Source organism: Telopea speciosissima, chromosome 4 (genome assembly GCF_018873765.1).
Source record: "Telopea speciosissima isolate NSW1024214 ecotype Mountain lineage chromosome 4, Tspe_v1, whole genome shotgun sequence".
Classification (NCBI taxonomy): domain Eukaryota; kingdom Viridiplantae; phylum Streptophyta; class Magnoliopsida; order Proteales; family Proteaceae; genus Telopea; species Telopea speciosissima.
The window spans coordinates 37,302,650-37,330,532 of NC_057919.1; the positions used below are offsets into that span (position 1 = coordinate 37,302,650).

The 27,883-nt window shown below is 39.6% G+C and overlaps 1 protein-coding gene across 2 annotated transcripts in view; it reads right to left on the bottom strand.

Annotated features, from left to right (window-relative positions):
• LOC122658917 (tetratricopeptide repeat domain-containing protein PYG7, chloroplastic) overlaps positions 1-24,827 on the bottom strand; it is a 41,355-nt gene extending 16,528 nt beyond the window's left edge. For both annotated transcript variants that reach the window (XM_043854074.1, XM_043854073.1), the window contains exons 1-2: positions 24,349-24,827; positions 1,247-1,539 (exon numbers count right to left, since the gene is read on the bottom strand). In XM_043854074.1, the coding sequence (XP_043710009.1) occupies positions 1,247-1,539; positions 24,349-24,736 (681 nt within the window). In that variant the 5' untranslated portion in view covers positions 24,737-24,827. The remainder of the gene's footprint in view (positions 1-1,246; positions 1,540-24,348) is intronic.
• Positions 24,828-27,883: the final 3,056 nt, after the last annotated feature.

The following is a 27,883-nucleotide window of genomic DNA, read 5'->3' on the forward strand; positions in this document are numbered from 1 at the left end:
GGGATTGAGAGCTTGAAGACACATTTGGGACAGCAGTTTCAGACTAAGGACCTGGGACGACTGAAATATTTCTTGGGTATTGAGGTAGCTCAATCACGGAAAGGGATTTTGCTATCACAGCGAAAGTATGTTCTTGACTTGCTTTCAGAGACAAGGTTACTGGGATCTAAACCTTTGGATATCCCTATGGATCCTAATTTGAAACTTATGGCAGATGATGGTGATGTCTTTGATGATCTAGAGAAGAATCGAAGACTTGTAGGGAAACTCAACTATTAAACAATGACTAGACCTGACATCTCCTTTCCTGTCAGTGTATTGAGTTAGTTTATGTCAGCTCCTCGGACGTCTCATTAGGAAGCAGTTATAAGGGTTTTACGCTATATCAAGAAAGCTCCAGGACATGGTCTTCTATATTCTGATCACGATCATGGGAGGATTGATGGTTTCACTAATGCTGACTGGGAAGGGTCTTCAGTTGATCGAAGATCTACTTCAGGCTATTGTGTGTTTGTTGGGGGGAATCTTGTTTCATGGAAGAGCAAGAAACAGACTATGGTAGCTCGGTCCAGTGCTGAGTCGGAGTATCGTGATATGGCGCATGGCACTTGTGAGCTGATGTGGGTTAAACAATTGATGACAAAGCTTGGGTTTGGTGATGATTCTCCTATGTTATTATGGTGTGATAGTCAGGCTGCCATTCATATTTCCACTAATCCTATGTTTCATGAGAGAACAAAACACATTGAAATTGACTGTCATTTTGTTCGTGAGAAGCTACAACAAGGAGTAATTTCTCCTCGTCATGTTCAAACAGGGGAGCAACTTACTGATTTGTTTCCAAAGTCTTTGGGGAGTGTGAGTAGATTATATCTGTAACAAGCTGGGCATGATAAACATATATGCTCCAGCTTGAGGGGGAGTGTTAGATATTATCGTTGTAAGGAGGAGAGAAATCGTGGATTAGAGCTATTCCTAGTCAACAATTTCCCTCTTGGGGGTATTGTGGTCTTTTGGCCTTTACCCTATTGATTTAATTATTAATAGTGATTGTTTAGGGGCAGCTTCTCTTACGGCTGTGACTCCCAATCTGTTGCAGCAGTTCTCCTCTCTTCCTCCCCTCTTCTCCTTTCTCTCTTCTTCTTTCTTCTTATTTTATTACAGTTACAATGAAATTGTTATAGCCAATGAAAGAAAACAGAACTAAAGCGGAAAAAGAATAGGACGAGGGAATGCAGTTTCTTACCTGCAACTCTTTAGCAGAAAGGTCAAGCTCTCTACGAACAAGGACTTGGCGAATCACAAAGAAGGTACCAGCCCCAAGCAAGCCTAATAGTAAAAGCAGGTAAGATAGCTGAATTCCTAATTCAAATAGTTCTCCAGTTTCATAAACCATATTCAATCTAATCTCCGGACTTGAGTGAACTATTTGTGCCGAACTCAGCCATGCTGCTGCTCCAGTTGAGAAAGAATACACCCACCTCAGTGGCTTCTTGTCATTTTCAACATTATGGGTAACTGAGCGTGCCCATGAACATTCTGTCACAAGGTGTAAAAACATGATAATAAGATAAAGATTATTCTTCTACAATAAGACATTTAAGTGAAAATGCAAGACACTAATTGAAATGTTCTAGAGAGTACCAAAACAATGTTATTGGAGATAGAGGATAGAGGACTGGAGAATATTTGATGGAAAAGTCTCTTTTAACACTGTTTAGAGTATAATTTGTGAGACAACCTTAAAAATATTTAAGAATTTATAGATAATTCCTACTGCGCAAAACCACAATAGTGGATTCAGCTACTAAAAAACAAAACAGAAAAGAAATTCATGTCCTAGGAACATGTGCAACATGAGATAATAATAATAATAAATCCCATCCTCTTAAAGGCTCAACCAAATTCCTAGGACGTGTGCTAAACCATAAATTTTAACTGATTTTCATTTTTTGCAACTTAAAGAAGAAGAAGAAAGAAGCATCTGCCCCCTGCATGTTGCATATCCTCAGGGGCTTAGGTCTCACAGTAGCATGAGGAGGTCTTGGATTGTTCCTGTATTCGAAGAGACTGCTCCAGTCCTATGCACAGAGGCTGCTCGCAATGCTGGCTAGGACCGTTGAAAGATTGCAGGTGGGAAAGGATGGAAAGATTGACATTTTTCCTGCATATACACCTTTTGACACCATTGGCAGGCAACAGAACCATGTGCATTTCTAGGGGATAACAAACTATTTTGTCCGTGTTGACATGTCACTCCCCTCATCTCTATAAATAGCATCATTTTTTATAAACATTTTATTCCTCCAACCCATGCTATTCCCTCATGGCACTCTTGTAGGATATTCCCCACCCCACCCCCACCCCCCCCCCCCCCCCCCCCAAAAAAAAGAGCTCTTTCCTATAATTATTTTCAATTCCTCACTCCCCTCAATCTCCTCTCAGCACGGTGGCAACTTACATGCCTATGCTCAACAAATGCATAAACTTCCTGCTAAGTGGATGTACCCGCCAGTTAAGCCCTTTCCCATAAACTGCTCAATAGCAACAAGAACCGTAAATTTTTGGTAAATCCATTAGCATGTAAATCACTGAGAATTTTGTGGCCAAAGGCAGAAGGAAGTATTCTGACAATAACACCCATATATTGAGCATCCAAAGAATCCCATTAGCATAAAATGAGGAACAATCTGAAGTAAAGGACAATAATTCAGACATCATTCCTGCTTACTCTGACCTCCCCAAGAAGCAAGAGACATCTTTGGCATTATAGAGGATGAAGGGAATGAACCCATCAGTTGGCATCCCTTTTGCTCCCTGTAGATGCCTCCATTACTCCACCTACTTTAAGCTAGGTCTGTGAACCCACTACAGCAACCTCCCATATCTAGCAATCACCACAGGAGCTCACTGTACTGGCAGACATTCAGGTTTTGTCTCACTTGAGCACCAATCACCAAACTTTCTCCAAGTTGCCAGAAAACTCTATTACTTAAGCGTACACTCTAGCAACGTTTTATAAAGCATGGTTTCAAGTATCGACCGATACCGATACCGATACCGATACAATACATACCGATACGTCTTTGTTTTTTTAAATGAACTGTCTCGAATTGTATCGCAATCTCTCGACCAATATAGGCCGATACGACCGATATCGATACGTCCACTAAGGGGTTCTGTGGGTGGTTTAATACGTATCGGCCGATACGGCTCGATACATTACCGATACCATCGATAAATTCCATAAAAAAGCCGTTTTCACTCACAGATTCGATTCAACTCCTAATCTAACGAAAAAATGAATCAAAACTCTCAACCATTAGTCTAAAATCTTGCATTTAATCTTGGTTTTTCACACTTTTAGACTAAAAAACGAATCAAGGAGTGCTACAACATCATCCTTTGCATCATCCAATACTTTTCATGGCTATAGAGTTAAAACTTAAAGGTAGATCAAATCTGGTTAGAGAGGAAGTTTACAGCAAGAAGAAAAGGGAGAGAAGAGGCAGGAAGAAGAAGAAGAAGAAGAGAAGAGAAGAGAATGGGAGAAATCGATTATGTGTGTTGAGTGATTCTCAACACACATATTAGCTTCATTAATTAAGTCTTTCAAATTACACAAGCCTCCTAGGGAGGTAAAGGGAAATAAGACAAGAAAGTAAAATACAACTTAGTCATATCTTATAACTAGATGGAACAACCCCTATACAAGATATTCTAATAAGTCTAACACTCCCCTCAAGTTGGAGAATAAATGTCATACATTTCTGCACAATAGAGTACTAAATAGACTAGGAGAGAGACCCTTGGTGAAGATATACGCTACTTGATCCTGTCTTCACAAAGGAGTACAAATGCACCAGTCACTTCTCTTTGATGAAGTGACGATCAACCTCAATATGCTTGGTTCGATCATGTTGAACCGGATTATGGGCAATGCTTATGGCAGCTTAGTTGTCACAATAAAGTCTCATTGGCCCTTCAGTTTCAAAGCTCAAGTCTTGAAGAAGTCTTTTCAGCCATATGAGCTCACATACTCCATGGGCCATGGCCCTAAACTCGGCCTCAGCACTGGACCGAGCAACAACTGGTTGTTTCTTGCTCCTCCAGGTAACTAGATTACCACCCACAAAGGTACAATACCCAGAAGTAGATCTCCTATCAGAGACTGAACCAGCCCAATCAGCATCTATGTAGCCTTCAATCTGCAAATGGTCATGCCTGGCAAATAGAAGACCTTTTCCTGGACAGGATTTCAAGTATCTAATGATGCGATACACTGCATCCAGATGTCCACTCCTGGGAGCATGCATGAATTGACTCACCACTCCAACTGCATAAAAGATGTCTGGTCGAGTCAAGGAGAGATAGATTAGTTTCCCAACTAACCTTTGGTACTTGCTTGCATCTATAAGAGAAGAACCACATTCATCACCAAGTTTATGATTCGGATCAATAGGGGAAGTAGCTGGTTTGCACCCCATCATCCCTGTCTCTTTCAGAAGATCCAAGACAAATTTCCTTTGGCAAATGTTGATCCCTTTCCTTGATCTAGATACCTCAATACCCAAGAAGTATTTCAAGAGTCCAGGGTCTTTGATCTCAAACTGTTTAGCCAGATAAGACTTAAATCTATTTATCTCAGCAACATCATTCCCAATCACCACAATGTCATCAACATAGACAATGAGGGCTGAAACTGTACCATTACCTCTCTTGATAAACAAGGTGTGGTCAGCTTAACTCTGGTAATACCCATACTTCAGAATGGTTTGTCGAAATCTCTCAAACCAGGCCTTAGGAGACTGCTTTAGGCCATAGAGAGCTTTCTTCAACAAACACACTTTTCCTTCAGCTGAGGGACACTTAAAACCAGGTGGAGGCTGCATGTATACTACATTACTACTTCTGCTAAATCTCCATGAAGAAATGCATTCTTCACATCTAATTGGTACATTGGCCAATCTTTATTGGCTGCTACTGAAAGAAGAACCCTGATGGAGTTATGCTTGGCTACAAGGGCAAAAGTCTCCTGGTAGTCAATGCCATACACCTGACTATACCCTTTTGCAACCAGCCGAGCTTTGTACCTTTACACTATACCATCGGATCTATACTTGATCGTATAAACCCATCTGCATCCAACTGGAGTTCTCCCCCTAGGAAGATCAACAAGTGTCCAAGTATTGTTCTTCTCTAGAGCCACCATTTCCTCAGTCATTGCTTGCATCCATTTTGGATTGGATAAGGCCTCTGTGACATTTTTTGGAATGGAAGAAGACTCAAGAGCAGTGGAAAAAGCAACACCTGTAGGAGAGATGGAGTCATAGGAAACAAACTGGGCTATGGGGTTAGTACAGGTTCTCTTCCCCTTTCTCATAGCAATGGGAAGATCTAGTTCAGAAGGAGAGGAATTACCTGAGTGAGGATGAGACTGAGGATGTGGATCCAAAGAGGGATTTTGGCAGGGTTGCTTATACCATGGTTGCTTCCCTTTTCCATTCAACAAGGATTCACCTCTTGTGAATACACCATCTTCTTTGAATCTCATACCCTTGTATTCTGGTTCCCTGCTAGCATCAATATCAACAACATCCACTTCTTTGTACTTTCCAATATCAAATAGGAATGGGGAAGTGGAGGTAGGCAAGGGAGATAGGAAGGGAATGACATCCGCATTCTTTTCACTGCTAGTACTCTCCCCCTGAACAGAATGGCGAGGGGAAGAAGAAAAAAAAGGAATAGACTCAAAGAAGGTGACATCTTTGGAGAGAAATCGCCTTCGGGAAGGAGGATGGTAGCACTTATACCCTTTGGTGGAATCAGAGTAGCCCAAGAAGATGCACTTGAGAGCTTTGGGATCAAGTTTGGTGCGGGCTGATTTGTTGACATGGACATAACAAACACAACCAAAGACTCGTGGAGACAAGGGAAAGACTGAGGATTAAGGAGAAAGAAGAGCCAGGGGATTTTGGAGCCAAGGAGTGGAGTTGGCATCCGATTAATAAGAAAGGCAGCGGTAAGAAGTGCATCAAACTAGAAGGTCTTAGGCACGTGCATACCAAAGAGAAGACCCCTGGTGATTTCCAGCAAATGGCGGTTTTTGCGCTCAGCCACCCCCCCCCCCCATTTTGCTGTGGGGTGTCAACACAAGCCAGTTGATGGATGATGCCATTATCAGAAAAGAACTATTGGAACCCCCCATACATGTACTCACCCCCCTTATCAGATCTAACAATTTTGATGTGAATACCAAACTGAGTACTGATGAGTTGATAAAAATCCTTAAAAGCATCACAAACATCACTCTTTTGTTTCAACAAAACCGTCCAAGTAGACCGAGAATAGTCGTCCACAAAAGAAACAAAATAACGAAATCCAGATAAAGAAGTAGTAGGAGAAGGCCCCCAAACATCAGTATGAACAAAGGAAAAAGGTGCAGTAGATCTATTACCACGATAAGGATAAGATGTGCAACAATGTTTAGCAAAAATACAAGATTCACACTGAAAAACATAAGATGCAGGAAAAGAAGTAAACAAGTGGAGTAACTGTCTCCTCATAACAACAAAAGAGGGATGACCCAAACGCTGATGCCAAAGCATAACAGACTCCAAAGTACTACGGTCATTCCGACCACAAACATAAGCTGCAGCAGTAGACTGAGTAGGTAACCGTGGCTCAAGAAGATAGAGTCCTCCTTTCTCAGTCCCACTGCCAATAACCCTCTTCATCTCCAAATCCTGAAAAACACAATAAGAAGGAAAGAAAGTGACACAACAATGTAAGGATTCGGTTAGATGACTCACTGATAATAGGTTAGTAGCAAAGTCGGGAACATGAAGGACAGACTCAAGGGAAATAGAAAGAGTAACCCGCACATTACCCTTACCAGAGATAGAGGAAAGGGAACCATCAGCAACCCTTACCTTGTCCCGGCCAGAGCAAATGGAATAGGAATTATAGTACTGGGACATACCAGTCATGTGATCAGAGGCTCCAGAGTCAATAATCCAGGTGGGTGCAGTAGGGGTAGCAGATGAGACCTGCAGAGCTGAGGCAGAAGTAGTAGACCCTCCAGAGGTAGAACCAGTAGCTGACCCTCCAAGGTGAGACATCAACCGACGTAGGGCTGCAATATCATCCTGTGAGAGGGAATCAGGAGTCAGCTGCGGTCCAGGTGGCTCGGACTCAAATGTCACAGAGTGAGCCTTAGCTCCCCCTTGCTTGCCTCCACGGGCACTAGATGAACCACCACGCATACCAGGGGGCTGCCCATGAAGATCCCAGCACCGGTCCTTGGTATGTCCAAGCTTGCCACAATGGTCACATTTGTATCTCTCACAATGATCGCCACGAGATGGCCCTTGGCCTTTCCCCCCACTCTTCCAGTCTCTATGGGAACTAGAAACAAGAGCAGACCTCTCTGTTGATGGTACAATATCCATAGTGGTCCTCCGGGTTTCCTTACTTTGCAACTAACTGCACACATCATCCAGAGATGGAAAGGGAGATCTCCCTAAGATTTGCAGGCGAAGAGGCTCATATTCAGGGTTGAGACCACCAAGCAAAATAAGGATCCTTTCCTTTTCTTGGCTCCTGTAGACCTTTGCCTGATCATCAGAATTGGACAACTGGAGATTGTTATAGTGATCTATTCCTCCCACAAGCTAATAACAGAGTTGTAGTACTCAGATATACTCCTATTCCCCTGTTCATATGAATGACCTTTTGGAGAATTTGATACACTTTTGTTGAATCTCCAACTCTATCAAAAACTCTGGATACACTGTCCCAAATATCTTTTGCAGTCTCCTTACTCATAAATCTCCGACCTATCTCAGGTTTCATGGAGAATATCAGCCAAGTCATCACAGTGGAGTTCTCAGTCTCCCACTTGAGATAGCCTGGATCGGTTGTAGCGCTGTGATAAACCCAGTAATGTACCCCAACTTTCCCCTACTGCGTAGGGACAACTTCACAAAACGGGACCAATCCAAATAGTTGGTATTGTCCAACTTCACAACCGAGATCTGGGTGTTGGGGTTATCAAAGGAAGCCATGGTTGAGAAACCACCACTTGGGCTGCCGACTGTAATTGGTCCACTGACCTCAGAATCTTGTCCAGACACAGTGGACATAATATGCAAACACATCAACAATCAAGATAAGTTGTTTGCGTAAGTGGGGAATATACTCAACCCAACCAAGGAGGCAAACCAATACACAAATGGTACTCAATCAACCAAACCACTAGGCTGAGACCAAGCCTAAGAAACAGCAAGCATAGAAAGAGCAAAAAATTTGCATAACTCCAACCAAATTCTTCTAGCAGCCAAAAACCTTTAGTTCATAACACCCAATAAGAGCATCAAAATGCAAAGCATTCCATTCTCAATCACATTCATATCCAATACAAGAAGCCTCAAAGAAGGCAAAAACAGAGCCGATACTTGTATAAAAGAACAAGGAAAAATCGAGTAGCCCCTCCGATCCTCCACCTTCAAGAGCGGCTCTTGGGGCTTCAAAATGCACTCCCATACGACATAAATGGGACAAGTTCCAAGGCCAGCCAAGCTGCCAATGGTAGGATCGAATCTGAGACAGTCCAAGGCTGGCGGAAAAACAGGGTCTGTTTCCAAGATTTCAAAACATCTAAAAGCTAAGTAGCATTCCCTAAACAAGAGATTTGGGGTCTGAAACAACACCCCTAGACGATGCAACTCCAATAGGTCTCATGCCAAGCTATGGAGAAGAGAAGGAGAACCAAGAAGAAACTTCACAGGCTGGTGGTAACTTGGCAGTCTTCTTCCATAGCTTCAAATCACACTCAGCAGCTCCTAAACTCTCTCCAACTTAGAGAATACCACTCCCAAGACTGTAAGGAGTATAGTATCTCACATATACAGCCTCTAATGGAACCCCCTTTACATTTATAGGGTTCCAAAGAGAGGAGAAGATGATCACTAAGCTCAGCCAACTCTCAAATCAGAGATGTTGGCTCTGATACCAAGTTAAAACTTAAAGGTAGATCGAATCTGGTTAGAGAAGAAGTTTACAGCAAGAAGAAGAGGGAGAGAAGAGGGAGGAAGAAGACGAAGAGAAGAGAATGGGAGAAATTGATTATGTGTGTTGAATGATTCTCAACACACATATTAGCTTCATTAATTAAGTTTTCCAAATTACACAAGCCTCCCTAGGGAGGTAAAGGGAAATAAGACAAGAACATAAAAATACAACTTAGTCATGTCTTATAACTAGACAGTGACAGAACTACCCCTATACAAGATATTCTAATAACTCTAACATATAGACGATTACAACATGTAAGAAACCTCATCTTTTATAACAATTTCAATTTAATGTAATTGTTTGGTTATACATTATTCACCATTTTAGTGTTTATGCATGACACTTGTTATATATTGCTTATCTATATTGTTTTTTATCCAAAGGTGTAATTCCATGTGTATTTTGATCATTTATGTGTATCTGGATTGTTCGATACGTATTTTTGAAACGATACGATACAATACGATACGTCTCTTAAAATCACCCGACCGATACGATTCCCGATACCGATACTTTAAACCTTGTTATAAAGACTTAACCAGGACTTCCAAGAGCATATCTCCAGATTCTTTAACCCTTGGGAGTCCAAAATAATGAGGATCTATACCTGCTTGAGTTCACCAAGGCACTGAGGAATAATGCTTTTACATGGTACAGTAATTTGGAACCTGGTTCCCTTCAGAACTAGCAAGATCCGATTTACAATTCTTCACCAACAATGTCCCTTGTAGAAGGCCATGTCACTGAGATAGAGTTGTCCTTCTAAGAAAATTATTAGAGCCATGACAATTATTAGCCAATAGTAGAACCAACTTGGTTCCAAGAAATATTAGTAGATATAACGAATCATTTGCTTACAAACATTCATTATGCATAGCCTACTGTACAAACTTGAGATAAATTGTAGTCAATCTATAAAAAATTAGGGGTGTTAATGTAATGAAAAGTGATCAATGGTTAGCTAGGACGTCCCCTGTAAGCGATGTGCCGCGTCGGCACCTGGATGTGGTGACAAGTAGGTAAAGGCTGTCGCACCATGGACGAATGCAAGTCAAGAATCAAGTCCAAAAGCGTAGGATTAGTTAGCATCTTATAACATTGGATCTTTAATGGATAAGAATCTAGAATTGATAGATGTTAAGAGGAGAAGAAGGATTAACATAGCCTGTATTCAAGAGACAAGATGGAAGGGTAAAAGAAAACTAAGGAGTTGAATGACTTTAAACTTTGGTATACGAGGGATAGAAGTAAAAGGAGTGGAGTGGGCATAATAGTGGATAAGGATTTAAACAATGATGTGGTGGATGTTAAAAGATTTGGAAATTGGATTATATCCATCAAGCTTGTATTGGAGAAAAAGGTTGTCAATATAATTAGCGCTTACGCACCCCAAGTAGGATTGGATGAAAGTAGTAATTTGCAATTTTGGAAACACATGTAATGGGGGCCGGAAAGGAGAAAAGAGAAGCTTGGAAGAAATTAGAGTTGCAGGGGGAAAGAGAAGAAACCGTGGAGAAGAGCAGTAGAAGAAGAAGAAAGGGAGAGGGAGAAGAGGAGTGCACACGCACACAAACTCAACTTCAATTCATTCTTTCATTACTCCAAATTTCATCCTAATACAAAATTTTTAAAAGAAGAAAATCCAACTAACAAAAGAAACCTATCAGACTTGGAAACAAACTTTAACAAGGAAACAATCTCCTAAGATTCCTAACCAACTCTAACACTTGCAAACATATCCCACTTTCTAAAATTGACTGAATAAAATATTATCTACCTAGATAAAAGATTACACATCTGTCCCAAAATAAATCCTAAATATCCTAGGAATCTAAAACCCCATGGACCTTGTTCGTCTTCATATGGGTACGCAACTGGGTTTGGGTCGGTCCAAGGTAGTGCACCAGTTGGGTTGGCCCGGTCCAAGAGCATCAACATGTGTTGGACCTAGAAGATTTTATTTATATGTTATGTGTTTTAGTTATGAAAACCATTGTGTGTTGTGTGTTTGGGTGTACTAAAATGTGTGTTAATGTTCTAAGAGTTTGATGATACCCAAGCTACTAAGGTGGAACCATCTCTGTCAATTGCAGCCATCAACTCTCCTGAGGATGTGAAGTTGCCACAGGAAGAGGATGGGGAAAGTTTTGGTAGCCAGATTATTAACCCAGCAAAGGTGGCTTCTTTTTTTTTTCTAATGAAAATCTTCTAAAAGAGGTCATGCTGCCTGCAGATGATAAGCTTTGCTTCACGCATGTGTACAAGGAACTGGAGATCTATTACAGACTTGAGACAATATGGAAAAGATTCGTGTTCAAATTCTTCATATATATGAAGATTCTGAAAACTAAATATTTCGACACCCCATGGTCAGTCATAACATTCCTTGCTGCAGTAGTTATCCTCTTCTTGACCGCCGTACAGACATTTTTTTCTTACGAGTCTTGGAAGAAAGGAAACTGATCATGATGAAATAGTCTGCCATGAATAGTTTTGTTTTAGACTGTTCTTTCTAATAAAATTTTCCCTTTTTTAACATGTTAAATCATAAATTCTGTTCCCTATTTCCTAATTATAATGTTCTGCCCTTAATAAAGTGTCCTGTCCTAAGTTGCGGAATTTTTCATTCGTGGAAACTACTTAGTTGGGCTTTAGAAGGACCCTATCCATATTATATTTGATGTGAGTCCAACACAGGTCACAAGTTTTGTCTGCAGTTTGCAATCCTATGTCCATACCCATTGCACTTATAGCAATATCCAATAAAAAATGTACCCTGTCTCACTGGAGGCCTCTGTCATCTGTGAGGTGCACTATATCTGTCGAAACTTCTAGGCATTTGATGAGTGCACTGGGTAAAGCCATATCTGTCCACTCTCCTGCCTTGCCATACATTTTCTATTGGACATGCATGGTTAGTCTTATGGGATTGGACATGACAAACCCTTCTCACTGGTCTGTGCTCCACTCTGTTCTGGACCTATTCAACTCTTCTGTTGGGTTCAATAGCTTCCTCTTTGAGCTTGCACAACCAGTTTCCTCTTTTGTAATCATTACCTTTCCGTTGAGCTTGTGTAGGTGCCGTCATCTTCTCAGTAATTCTAACAAGATTCTCAGTTGTACCTTCTTTTTACTATTGTTCTGTGCCTGTCTGGATGACTCCCCTGGCTCAAATCCCAAACCAAATCTAATATGTGATGGCCTCTAAAAGATAGGAGGATTTCATTCAACACATTTCCTTCTGTCTATGCTTGGGGTGGAATGCTTAGGTTGCTCACTTTAGACGACGTGACAGGTGCCTCCAACTCTTCTACCTGTGCTCTCAAAGTTGCCAACTCATCTTCCAGCTCATGATGATCACAAGTAAAAGGTAACTGCTCCTCTACTCTAGCTCTCAAAGATGCGACTTCCTTTTCAAGCCCTCTGAACTCTGTGATTTTGTCTGAAAGCTGCTTTTGAAGATCATCTGCAGCCTTTTCTAACTTCTTCAATTTGTTCCTGTAAGTCAACAATGAGTGCATATCTTTCCTTGATATGTTTTGTCAATTATTTTTCTTTTTCTACTTGAGCTCTTCAATAGCTGCTATTAGTTCACCTTCCAAGCCAGTCTGAGCTTCAGGCACTTCCTTGTTGCCAAACTCAATCTCTTCTTCTTTGTATTTTACTTCAAAGGCCATAAACAAGGTGTCATTTGATTCATCATCTGAGCTTTCATATGAGGAGTTGCTTCTTTTGGAGACGTAGCCATGGTTTAAAGTATCGGTCTGTATCATATCGTATCGGTATTGGTCAGTATCATATAGTCGGTATCGATACGATACTGACCGATATGTCTCCTTTTTAAAAAAAATTAATAGTGTATCAAGTGTATCGTATTGTATCGGCCGATATGCACCCATACGATATGTATCAATGCACTCGATACGACCGACACAAGCCATTAAGTGAACAAAATACTTATCGATACGATCAATACGATCGATACAAGGCCTTTAAACCCTCTTTTTTACCCAGAAACTCGACCCAGCAAGCCAGAGGCGGAAAAAACACCCAAAACCCACTTTGAAAACCTTAAAATCTTGCTTCTAAATTTTATTTTTTCACACTTACAACCTTGGGGCTTCCATTCAACACTTGAAAACGATTCAAGTAGTGGAAAAACATCATCCTTTGCATCATCCAACAAGTTGAAATCAAAGATTGAAGGGGATTTCATAGGAAAAGGTATGGTTTTTGAAAAACTTGATTTTTTTTGTTTCAAATCATGTTTTTTAGTTCTGTTTTTTGCTATAAATCCATGCATTTAGGTTAAACTTAGCTATTAGATGCATCAAAGTCATTTGCAAGGATTTGAACTCTTCATGGCTATTGAGTGACTGCACATGTAAGAAACCTCATTTTTTATAACAATTTCAATTTAATGCATTTGTTTGACTATACATTATTCTCCATTTTATTGTTTATGCATAATAGAGTGACTCGATATTGCTTGTTTATATTGTTTTTTGTTCCAAAAGTTTATTTCCATGTGTATCTTGACCATTTCCATGCGTTTTTGCACCGTTCGATACATATCTCCGATATGATACATCTCTTCAAATCACCCAACCAATACAATACCCGATACCAATACTTTAAACCTTGGATGTAGCTTCTTTTCTTGGTCTTTCCTTTCTTAAGAAAAAATTTCTTCTTCTTCCCATTGCTGCTTTGTTTGTGTTTCTCATCATCACCACTGTCATTTTTGGTGAGGGCACTCTACAAAGTGTCCCACTCCCCCACAATTAAAGCATTTAAATGGAAGTTTGCCTTTGTATTTTCTTTAACCTCTTGTCAATTTTCTCATAAAATTTGTAGCTCCTTCATCATCATCACTGCCTTCCTCTGAGTTTTCCTTGATTTTTAAATTTTCAAGGCTTGAAACCTGCCTCCTTATCCCCAGACGTGCCCTTGTCCTCGCGCTTGCATATCCTCATCTCATAGGCAGTGAGTGTACCATGCACATCATCCAAAGTAATTGTATCAAAGTCCTTGGCCTCCTTTATGGCTAAGACCTTTGCATCAAATCTTGGAAGCAGAGATTTGAAGATTTTCTGAACAATAATTGAGTCACTCAGGACTTCACCCAGTCCTCTGATGAAGTTCACAACTTCATTGACTCGGATCATATAATTTTCAATATTTTTATCCTCTGTCATCTTCAAGTTCACAAACTAAGCTCTGTGAATTTGAAGCTTGGCTTTCTTAATCTTAACATCCCCTTCATGGATGCTGTTCAACTTATCCCAGACTTTTTTGGTTGTAGTGCAATCCATAACTTTGGCCAACTCATTGTTTGCGACCACTTTGAATGGCATTCATTGCCTTGAAATTAATTTTCAAAATCATTTTTCTCTACTGTACTTGCAGGAGCCGTCTCAGGAGTGTATCCACTAACCACAGAAGCCCAAACATCATATCCTAAGGACCCCAAGTGGGTCTCCATTCTCCTTTTCCAGAAAACAAAATTTGTGCCGTCAAACATGGGTACTTTTCTTGATGAAGAACCTTCCGCTGATGCCATAACCATCCCTCTCAGATACTGCTTAAGTTGTCATTGAGCCTGGTGCTTTGTTACCAATTGTTGAACTTAGCTTGACATAGAAGGGGGAGTTGAATCAGTGTACTTAAAAATTATCCCTTTTAATTGCCCAACTGATCACACTACCATATGTCTACTCAAACTCCATGACTGTCGACTGTAATTTTGAACTTGCAATTATCATACAATCATAAAGCACACCTTGCCTCTCAACCACAGGTATTCACAACCACCTGGCAAGGTCTACCCGATATACATACCCATCCTGTAGAAAAGGCACTCCATATATCCACACATACAATCCACAAGCAACCACCCACAACACCCTATTTTTTATGTGGTTCGGCAATAAGCCTACATCCACAGAGCAATGCCTTAAATGGGCTTCGTATTTGCTCAATACTCAACATAATAGCTACAATTGTTCAGGAGCACCCACTTCTACACAGCCCCAACTATAAGGGAGCACCGACCCCTACTATCAAACACCCACTTGATAGCCAAATAAAATGATGGAATATAGAAATGAGATACAAGCATGAGTTGGTTCAGACGTTTTTTTCAAGCACTTATTCTACCAAACACTTTTCAACTGAGTCACAGGATTCAAACCTGAGATGCGAGTAATGAATAACAAAAAGCCAAATATAAAAGAAAGCTTACAACCCTTGTTTTTTAATCAAAATCTGATCTCTGAAGAGCCAATAAACTTCAATCAGTGCCTTTGATGTGAGCTTGAAGCAACCAAGATGAAATCCCCAATTTGAAACCTTTTTTCTTCACGTTTCTACTCCCTAACGCAAACCCAACTTGAATATCCTCACAAAGCACCCAACAACCAGTCTTCAATGTTTCATTGGAGCATTTAATCCTTCAAGAATGGTAGGTATAGGTAGGTTTTTGCAAAGGGGGCTCTCCACCCTCTTTTCCTCTTCTTTTCTTCTTCCAAAACCTACTTTTTCTTTTCAGATTTGTGCAAGGGAAAATACAGGAAAAAAATGCTTAAGAAGGGCTTCAAAACGCTGGTTGAACGAGAGCCCTCAATTTGAAATCTTTCCTGTCATGCCTCCTACTGCTTTGCACACCACTAGGAAAATGGTCATATCTCACTCGTCCAATTTTGGAATGAACTGATTCTAGTGGCATTGGAAAGAAGACTCAAAGATCTACAACTTTTATGTTATAAGATTGTTGATGTATACATTGACGCGGCCCTTCCCTAATAATTCGAGCTTTTAGGTGAAATGGTCGCGAACATGATACCAGAGTAAGGAGGTCAAGTGTTCGACTCCTGGGAAGTGCATCAGAAGAGTTTTCCTAACATTTCTTCTTCCTCGATGCAGCGCGAAGGAAATGTCGCGTGAGCTCCACGTGCAAGGACCATGAGATCTTGGTATGCACATGCGGGGGAGTGTTGATGTATACATTAACGCTGCCCTTCCCTAACAGTTCGAGCTTTTAGGTAAAATTGTAGCAAACAAAGATTCTGCAGATTCCAAATGGACGATGACTCAAAATGCCCATGAAGTTGTTATATATTTCAAAACAGCAATCTGGAAATTCTGCACAACAGATAATGTTCAAGTCATATATTCCTCATACGAATTCCGATTGAGCTGATTCCAAAGCCAATGGAAATAGAACTTGTTAACAAAACACAATTGGAATGAATGGCTTGAACGATTAATAAGACCAAGCAAGCATCTATTTATAAAAGAGGAATTACAAACTAAAGGACAGAATTGTCCCAGCTCTAGCCGACTCTAAAATAGAGTTGGCCGTACATAAAATTAAATAAATAAAACTCAAAAAGACCAGAATACCCCTACGGTGGTATTACATTATTCAACACTCCCCCTCAAGTTGGGCATCAAGTTGGAGCAAATATATCGATCATGCCCAACTTGACTAAATTAGGATGAAACAGCTTTCCAGGCAATCCCTTGGTGAAAATATCAGCAAGCTAATCAACAGATTTCATAAAGGGAACACAAATCAACCCTTCTTCCAATTTTTCCTTGATGAAATGCCTATCCACTTCAACATGCTTGGTACGATCATGCTGTACCAGATTATGTGCAATGCTGATTGCAACTTAGTTGTCACAGTACAACATCATAGGGAGGCGAATAGGAACACCAAAGTCTTGTAGCAAACCCTTCAGCCAGAGCAACTCACAAAAGCCTTGTGCTATAGCACGAAATTCAGCTTCAGCACTAGAACAAGCCACCACATTCTGCTTCTTGCTACGCCAAGTTATAAGGTTGCCACCTACAAAAGAACAATACCCAGAGATAGACTTGTGATCCGGAGAACCAGCCCAATCTGCATCAGTGTATGCCTCTATCCGTAGGTGATTATGAGGAAACAGGAGAATACCTTTCCCAGGAGCTGACTTCAAGTAGTGAAGAATACGAAGAACAGCCTCCATATGGGAAGAGTAAAGTTCATGCATGAACTGACTTACAGTACTCACAGCAACAGTAATGTCAGGACGTGTGTGAGAGAGATAAATCAACTTCCCTACAAGTCTTTGGTACCGGCCTTTATCAACAAGTTCACCCTTCTTTTCTTTGCGACAAACATTAGTATCCATAGGAGTATCTGAAGGGTGACACCCTAACAAACCAGTTTGTGCCAACAAATCTAAGACATACTTCCTTTGGGAGAGAAAGATGCCCTTAGAAGATCTGGCAACCTCAATCCCAAGAAAGTACCTCAGCTTTCCTAGATCTTTAATTTCAAACTCCTATCCAAGAAAGGTTATCAAACGGATGATCTCATCACCATCATTGCCAGTAACCACAATATCATCTACGTAGACTATAAGAACAGTGAGTTGTTCACAAACCCTCTTTATAAAGAGAGTGTGATTAGCATTACTTTGCTTGTAGCCTACAGAGACCATGGCCTTGTGAAACCGGCCAAACCATGCTCTAGGTGACTGTTTCAGCCCATAAAGTGCACGCTTCAATTTGCACATTTTGCCTTGGTTTTTGTCACAAGAGAACCCTGGTAGAATATCCATATACACATCCTCATCCAGTTAGTTCCCCATTTAGGAAGGCATTCTTCACATCCAGCTGTTGCAAATCCCATCCAAGATTGACTGCACAAGAAAGCAAAACTCGAATAGTATTCAGCTTTGCAACAGGGGCAAAGGTCCCCTGGTAATCAATCTCATATGTCTGAGTAAACCCCTTTGCCATGAGTCATGTCTTATATCTATCCACAGTGCCATCCACTTTTTGTTTCACTACAAACACCCAGTTGCATCCAACATTCCTTTTCCCTGGTGGAAGAACTACAAGCTCCAATGAGCTATTTTTATTCAGGGTTTCCATTTCTTCCATCATTGTTGCCTTCCACTTTCCATCTGATAGAGCTTCCTGCCAATTGTTAGGAATATGAACAGAAGAAACAAAAGCACGAAAAGATGGAGAAAGTGAGTAATAGGAAACAACATAGGGTATAGGGTGCTTAGTGCAAGCCCTGACACCTTTGCGAACAACAATAGGTAGATCAAGAGAAGAAGTATTACCAGGTGGAAAAATAGGTTCCGGATCCAGGTTCGGCAACTGGATGGGTAATGGTGCTGCAGTGGATTGAAGTTGCTTATGTTTTCTTATATATGGCTGCACATTAGACTCATTAATCCTCCTCTGAAATTCACTAATGGTTTTCTGGACTGGAGTTTGCTAAACCTGAACCCGAATTGGATCATATTCAGCATTAAGTCCAGCCAAAAAATCATAGGTATGAATCTGGTCCACATATTTGCGACAGCCAGCAATGTCCACAACAGTAGAGGGCTGAAACCGAGAGTAGTTATCCAATTGTTGCCAGAGACTCTTGAGGGAGCATAGTACTTAGAGACAGACAATTATTTCTGTGTAGTGGTATGGAGGGTCGTACGAATCTCATAAACTTGAGCATCATTCCCCAACTGTCCATACGTTTCCTTGGCAACAGTCCAAATTTGTATAGCTGTGTCAAGGAGAAGATACTGACCAGAGATATCAGAGTGCATAGAGTTCAATACGAATGACATAACCATCGCATCATTAGCAGCCCAACAAGCCCGAAGAGGGCCTTCATCAGAGGGCTAAACAGAGGTGCTAGTAAGATGGCCAGTGAGTCCTCTTCCAGCCACAGTTAGAGAAAGAGATTTGGCCCACATCAAGTAATTGGAACCATCCAATTTAATTGCAGCAGCGTAAGGGAGGAATTCAGTCCTGGACTGACCTTCTTCTCCAGAGGCAGCTGTGGTAATATCTAACCCAGGCATATTTGCAGGTAATCAACAGAGAAAGCCAGCAAAAATCGATCCAACAAGAGAAGATCCAAATATTGAGAGGAGGCAGGGTTATTTAAAAAACCAGAAATTGGAAATCTGAGATTTGGCAGCAAAACTCCAAGGATGAGACTGATATGCTGGTCGAGTGCTCCTTTGGTGTGCATAAAACTCCCCTCAAAAAATCAGCAAAAGGGGGGAACCCTAACCCAAAAATTGATGAGTGTCAGAGTTTTGAAAACCCCTGAATTTGAGATCGATAGCGGAAAGGAGGCTTAAATATTTGATGTAGTCTTGCAATAGAAGCTGTCCAGAGCTGCTAGAATGGAACCTCCAATGCGAACAACCAATCTCCAGTAGGAATGAGACTTGATCTTCAAGGGGGAGATTCTCCAAAAATCGCAGAAGGAAAACAGGGCAGCAGCCATCGCAGAGAAGAAAAAATCCTTATAGCATCGATTGAGGTAGATGGAGGGCAGCAAAGATCATTCGATCACCTCATTAGTGCTGCCCCTTAAGCAGTGACAAAAAAAAACAGAAAAAAAGGAGAAGACAGAAACGATGGGATGGAGAGGGGGGAAGTGTTTTGTAACTTTAGATCAGAATTGGCTCTAATGCCATGTTAACAAAACACAATTGGAATGAATGGTTTGAATGATCAATAAGACCAAGCAAGCATCTATTTATAAAAGAGGAATTACAACCTAAAGGACAGAATTGTCCCTGCTCTAGCCAACTCTAACTAATAGAGTCGGCAGACAGTACATAAAATTAAATAAATAAAACCCAAAAAGACCACAATCTTTGAGTTTTGAACTTCAACATATTCAGCCTCTAAGACGACTCAAAAATTGCACAAAGATGATGCAAATGCAAAAACCAAAGTTTTAAATTGTTTTGCCTATTCTATCTCGGCCACTTCACCTTGATCCTTTCTAATCTCTATTCACCTGAACATGCATGCTATCTAAACATGTTGCCACATCAAACTCATGCTGCCACATCAGCCATATACACAAGGAACGACGGAATGCCGCTGCCAACAGTGACCACTCACAGGATGTTGCCATTTGCCAACAATGACAATTCTTCAACCATTCCTGTTGTTACTGTTCTGACACCACATGCCCAACACCGATCAGAATATTTGGATGAAGGTTGCTAACTCAAGGGGTTATTGAATCCAATTGATTCACTCTCATATTAGTAACAACAAAACAAGTATTGAGAACTGAAACCAAATCTGGCGGTAAAACAAAGACCTGATTTGATTTCCAACCTCAACTCACAACAGAGATGATATTAAAGGGCAGGGGACCTAGGGCTTAGGTGCCCAAGGGTAAGGGTTCAGGCCCAGAGTTTGAGGCTGAAAGAATACCAGCTAAGATACATTGATTCTCTCTATGGCTGAACCTAGTTAACACTGAAACAAAGATACAACAACAGGACAGCAAGAGAGAAGGATGGAATAGAAAGAAGATGAACATAAGAAGTAAAGGAGGAAGACGAAGAAATATAGCTGAGAAAGGATAAGTCGGAGAAGGAGTGGAGGATCAGGAACACCCGATCGATCTGCAAGCCACACGGGTACACTCAAAACAAAATTCAATTTCAATATTCCATTCTTTGAAACGTATGGAAACGCTTAGGATATTCAAAATACAGTTTTGAAACATAAAACACTATAAATAAGTAATATGTAAAATAAATCATGTACGCAAAGGAAAACAAAGTACAACAAGACAAGTGCATTCAATTGATTATATATAAAGAATGAGGTTTCTTACATGCACTAATACCAATTTTGTTTTAGATATCATATCGGTACCTTAAAGATATGATACATATCGATTAGTATCGGCGGATACGAAAGGATACTTAAAACCTTGCGTGTGTGTGTATATATAAGGGTGTATCGAGTGCACAAGGCTCCCGCCATTGCAGGGTCTGGGGAGGGTCATAATGTACACAGCCTGACCCCTACAAGATCTGTCATGAACAGGTGAATGGGCTAGGTCAAAATAGGGTTTTTTGGTGAAATTAGGGTTAGGGTTTGTTGATATTAGGGTTATGTCAAGTCAAAGTAGAGGAGTCTATCAATGAAGGTCCTGAGGTGTTTTAATGGATAGAAGTGTGTAAATTTGAATGGGCAGCAACTTATGTTTAGGGTTTCGGGTTTTGGAAAAGAGGAAAAGAGGGGGATCTAGGGTTTAGGATGGGAATTTGGGGCTAAGGTTTGATCGACTATTCCTAGTGTAGGAAAATGAAATTCGATTCAGGTATGGTGTGTTCCTAATGGATGGATTAGTAATGGATGATCTCCAGAAATAGGTGGGATGTTGTGGTTTGAATGGGGTAATGGGAAAACAGCTTGGTTCGAGTATTTCAATTGGGCAAGAGAATACTCGATCCAATTATGTGAAGGTGTTGTTAGCTGAATGGTTTGTTAAGAATTTTGGGAGATGGGATGGTTTCAAGAGATGGGTGGGAAAATTAGGGTTTTGGGGTGGTTTGGAGGATTTGGAGAAGAATGGGTATTGATGGGATGATTTAAACTTACTGTTGTTGCAAGGGCAGCTCAGTTGGTTAGAGGATCTTGAATAAATCTTGAATCTTGATCCTGAACTTGAAGAAGATCTTCAAAGAATTGAAAGAAAGTTTCAAAGAACCAACCGGGCTTCATACCGCAAGGTGTTGATTGGATCAAACACCAATCCCATCAACGAACCACCTGGGCTTTCCACCGCAAGGTGTCAATCGGATCAAACACCGATCCCACCAGCCTTGATCAAACACAAGACAAAAATATTCAATGGAGAAGAAGGGCAGAAAAGCTTTCATTAATATCAAAATTCGTGTTCAATACTTGCCCCCCTTACAAATTACAACCTTATATAAAATACTCAAAAATAGACTCCTAAACTTAAAAGGAAAAGCCTAATCCAATCCTCAACCTACTAGGTAACTTAAACTGACTAGGAAACTGAAATAGACTCAAAACAAAGTCTTAATCTAGCACAACTAAACACTTGAAAGGAAACTATTAAAATCACTTAAATTGAACCATTGGTTGAACCGGTTCAATTTATGAACAAAAACACCAAAATAAAACTAAGTATGGAACTAAAACAACTAATCCCTTATGCAACTTAATTACCCATATTTTAGGCCCATGAAAGTGGCCTATTACATAGAAAACCCATGGGATCAAAGGCCCAACATGTACATAATCTAACCCTAGACTTATTCCCACCAAAATAAGCCTCTTTTGGTGATGAATCTGCATCAAAACGCATGACCACTTGGTCACAATGGAGCAACCTACCGTTGCACCAAGGCCCGCCCTCTATATATACTTTCATTCCACTTTCATATTTCTACATAGTCCTTAAGTGTGTACAGTCTTTCGCACTATGCGTGTACAGTCCTTTCGCACTTGATCAAGACCCTCTTATGCACAGCAGAAATAAATCTCAAAGTATGATACCAAAATAAGGAGTTAATCTTATCTTCAGCAGGTTCCAGAAATTAACTCCAATCACAGGATCGCAAAATACCAAAATAACCAGATTTAGAAGAAAGTTGATAACTAAAAATCAGCAAGTCTGATCTTCCTCAAATTTGGATCAGGTATCCCTTTCAATCAATAGAATGAATCCCCAAAGTATGAAATAGATCCAATGGTTGGACAGTCTTATGCAGGTTAAGTTTCAGGCAAAAAAATAAGATTCTAAAAACTAGGAACTCAAAAATCTTCCAAACCACAGATCAGATAAAGACCAAATTGTGGTTAAATATAAACCTTAGGGCAGTGAATAACTTCCTAAAACAACAGCCTGATCAGACAAGAGAAGATCACTTCTTGGAAACAGTTAGGGTTTTCCAAGAAGTGCACAAAAACTTGTCTGATAGCAGTAGGGCTTGGCAAGAACTGCAGGAAAAAAATAAAAACCAGCAGCAAGGCACAATCAACAATATTGCAGATAATTCATCCAAGAAAAAAAACAATATCGCAGATCAAGAAAGGAACCCCCACATGGAATATCATCATAGCCACAAATCAGCAAGAGATCAGATTTCACATGGCAGCAACCATATACCACAGCAGAACAGCAAGACGGCATCAAAACAGTAGAAACCCTCGTTCTTCTTCATGTGTGTGTGTGTGTGTTTATTTTTCCATTCATTATGGAGGAAGGCAGACACATTGAATGGAGTCCAAGATTAAATCCTTATTTCAACAAGTATTGAAGATTGTTCCTGTTTCACAAATATCCTTATGCCCAAAGTTCAGTAAAAATTAAAAATATTTCATGAATCTAGTGCAAATGATAACCTAATTTGATGTGATTAATTGACAACGGGCATTCACACTACTAAGAGCTTAAACTGATGGACCATGGTCATGAAGGACAAACCATTCTTCATAAGGCAACAAAATGATGTATTGCTAATGAGGTTTGCATCCAGCTATAAAGGTAACAAAATGATGTATTGCTAATAAAACCTATATTAGACAACGGGCATTCACACTACTAAGAGCTTAAACTGATGGACCATGGTCATGAAGGACAAACCATTCTTCATAAGGCAACAAAATGATGTATTGCTAATGAGGTTTGCATCCAGCTATAAAGGTGGCCAAGAATGCACATGTAAATACAGTTCTCTGAACATTTTTTTCAAATATGGATCATAAACTGGTATTCCTAATAAAACCTATATAGGTTGAAAGGTTTATTTTCAAACCAGAATAACTGAGAAGGCAAACCTAGTCAGAGCAATTAAACTCCATAAGTTCTCATTCAGTCTTGCAAACAAGTTAAGTAACATAGCAAATCCTTTACGAAATGCGTAATGCAATAACTGATGAAAACAGACTTCTCAAACAATCATGTGAACCACTTTAGAGAATTATTTGTGCCATTCCAACTAACAGATAGCAAGTTTATTGATTCTTAAGATAATAAAAAATAAACCTAAGATCGCAAAAAATAACTAATAACACCTCCAAAGAAACATTATAAAAAGCACGCTCAATGTACTCCAGATCATTGTTTTCTGCATGTAATTCTTTTCATTTTCCCCAATTCCAAGCACAAAAGCATTTTATGTTCAAAACTATACAGTGACAGAAACATCTTGCACAAAGCTGCAGCCAAAGACCAAAAACTAAGAGCCCAAACGAAAATTCCTTCCTTTTTTTTTTAGGGGGGGGGGGGGGAGAGGAGGGTTATTAAAAGTGAAAATTCTTTCCAGCAGCAACATTTGAAAAGGAACTCAGGAAGACAAAGAAGAAATCAAAGGGGGGGTATCCCAAAGGGGAATTCATGCCAAGAACAGAAATAATTCATGATCAAATTACCAAGAAGAAAGAAAAGAAGAAGAAGAGAGTCACCTGCATCAGTAATGGCATCCAAATTGGTCTCACAATCTTTCCCAAATGGTTTCAAATACCAGTTTATGACCCATCTCGAATCCTGTATTCTGGACAAACCCTTAATCCCGCAAGTCGACCCAAGAGAACCATATTCTTTCTCCAACCTCTGCTCATAACCAGTTGGAGAAGCATCTCCCTTCACCACTCTCTCCTCCTTTACAATATCAGCAGAACCCACCACACCTACACCATTATCAGTTGCCTTTGTGGATAACAAAAGAAACAGACTTCTCCTGGAGATTAAGGAGAGACAAGGCCTTTGGAAGAAACTGTTTTTTGCAGAAAAATTAGCAGAGATTGGTGGGAAATGACATGGAGGAGGAGGAGAAAACAAGGCCATAAACATCCTCTGTAGAATCAGAATCACAAGTCACAACATACCCTTCTGTAAGTAATCCTCAACCTAAAAAAATGAGAGTAACTCGAACATAACTGTATATCATGAACGGAACTCTAAACGACTGAAAATAGATTATACTGTTCACTGTAGCGAGACACTCAGACAGTATTCTATCCGTTTATTATCAACAGTAGGTAGTTTCAGTGGATAGCAAGGTACCATATTAGTGTAGCCCATGTGGTCCCATTGCTGTGTATTATGTGATCTATTATAGTAATATATGCAAAGGTTAACCATCACAACCTTTATCTCCACGTATTAGTTTTTCCTCCTGAACAATATAGACGTTTCATTCTGACCTTCGATAAATAAGGAATTCTTACCCAAAAAAAAACATATATATTAAAAGGATTGTTATTCATGTCAGAAGGGTGAGTTACATTTGGAAAAATAACAAAATGATGAAAAGATCTGTATCTAATGACTAATGGGACATTAAAGGATCAAATAAGTAGGGTAAACTAGACATTTTATATTTTTATTAAAATCTCAAGATTTTATATAATAAATTGATATTTAAAATGGTATATTCGTCATTTCAAAATATTCATTGCCTTATCCCCATCTCTCTTTCTCGTTCCGGCAACAAAGGTAACGCTTACTTTACAATCCCATCCCGTCTTTTGATATTTCCTCCCCCGGTTCTTCAATCCTTCTGCAAGACTACAACTTACTTTCTGTTCCAAACGTTGCAGAAATCTTTCTTTGTACACATCTCAAATCAAGTTAACATTGCGTTTGGTTGCGTAAATTTCTAGATGTCTACATTGATTCAGATGTAACATCCATAGATCAGAGTATCTGTGGATGAACGAATCTGACAGAATAACTATTTGATTACCTTGATTCTGAAACCTGAATCTACTAGAATAACTGTTTGGTTACCTTGATTCTGAAACCTGAATCTACCAGAATAACTGTTTGGTTACCTTGATTCTGAAACCTGAATCTACCCAAAATGTGATAAAATGCAATATGAAATAAAATTAATTATACTAATTATTTTATTATTTAATAATAATAAAATATAATCACAATTAGAATATAAGTATTTAAAAATTTTACTATTTTTAATTAATAATTTAATTATGTGTGCACACTGCCTTCCATGCAACCTTTGCCCTTTATTTAATTATATGATGCTTTGGTTGAATGATTTTTTCCGACAATAGAAGAATTAAATAGAATTCAATCAAACATGTTATTGCACATTTATGTGTCACTTGATTCAAGTACATAAAACAAAAAAATAGGGTCCCACAATGCCATGTGATTTTTTTTCACATTCTCTTCCTTCCTCCCAGACATTGCATAATGGTCATGATTTTCTTAACTGAATATGCTATGAACAATTGAATAAAAGGATCTTAGTGGATTCGAACCACCATACCCTTGGAACATGCTCATGTTCCAAGTGCTCTACCAATTTGAGCTAAAGATCCAACAAGTACAGTAGCAGACTGTTTATGGGACATAGACATATTTTAAAAAAAAGGTACAACATATGCATTTGCTCCAAGGGAAAAAAACAGAGATGAAAGAGAGAGAAGCACTAGAGCACCAAGGATGGGATGGACCACTACTCTACATGCCCATTTTGTTCATGCAGTAGAGCTTCTTGGTGGCCATGAAAGTAAGAAAATCTCCATTAATCAATTTCTTCCTTCTACCAAATTAATCAATTTTGTGAGTTATTTTTTTATAGAACAGTGAAGAGCACTGACAAAGGAGCATGTATTTGGATCTTCCCCCACCCCCCCCCCCCCTCTCTCTCTCACTCAAGATTTCATTGGTACTGGACTGGCTATAGTCCACAAGAATTAATTTTTTCTGGGTACCTGGCTTTAGTCCCCCATCAATATTTTTTTATAATGTATTAGCATCTGATATAGCTTCTCTCCCACTCAGAAATACCCACAAAAACTTTAGATGTAGAGATCATTAAAGATTGTCTTGGCATTCTAAATGAAGGTGTCCTATCAACAAAAAAATGGCTTTGTTGTTCTATCATTTCTCTTACTTGTAACCGACCATGAGATCAAGGAAAAGATCCATGAACAACATAATTAAATTTTCATTGCAATTGCTCTCCATCAATTTTCATTGTAACCGACCATGATGATCCATTAGAGAATGATGTCTCTGCAAAGGAGCAAATCTCTAATATTTGAAAGTGCAAAACAATACAAGAAGGCACAAACAACAGAAAAATTGTTGACATAGCTCCATTGCCCACCATTCTTTAATTTTCCTTTTTCATGGGACCTCTATGTCTCTATACCCCAGGGGAAGGGAGCAAGAGATGCGTGGAGTGGGTTCAGAACTTTAATTTTCCCTTTTCTTGCTCCCTATTGTACTTCATTTCTTCCTATTAATGTTGCTAGGAAGTGAAGAACAGGTCTGCATATTTTGCTTGAAATCTTTTTTTCAAGAATGAATGAAATATATTAGTGTTACCTATACAAAATAACAAATTTTAACAAGGGTAGACCTGGTTTAGGCACAATGTACAGGTTCAAAAGCATTCTAGGCACAGCCCCATCCATTAGCTATACAATCAAATTTCCTTTTAGAATGCTACTCAGTAATTCACACATGTATTTAAATATCTTAAATTACAATGTTGGAATCAAACAAATAGATATGAGAGAGCAGAGAAGGACTCTGAGACAGAGAAGGCAGAGAAGGAGAAGAAAAAATAAAAAAAAGCCAGATATCCAACAGAGAAGGGAAGGAAGATGAGAAGAATAAAAAAAAAATGCAGACAGAAGGAGAAGGAAAAAAAAAAAACAGATATTCAACAGAGAAGGAACGAATATGAGAAGAACAAAAAAAATGCAGCAGAAGGAGAAGAAAAAAAAAAAAAAAAAGGATATCCAACAGAGAAGGGAAGGAAGATGAGAAGAAGAAAAAAAAAACAACAGATATCCAACAGAGAAGGGAACGAATATGAGAAGAATAAAAAAAAATGCAGCAGAAGGAGAAGAAAAAAAAAAAAAACTCAACCAACAGAGAAGGGAAGGAAGATGAGAAGAATAAAAAAAATGCAGGTAGGAGATGGGGGAGAGAAAGGGCTTCAGGGAGGAGTGCCGG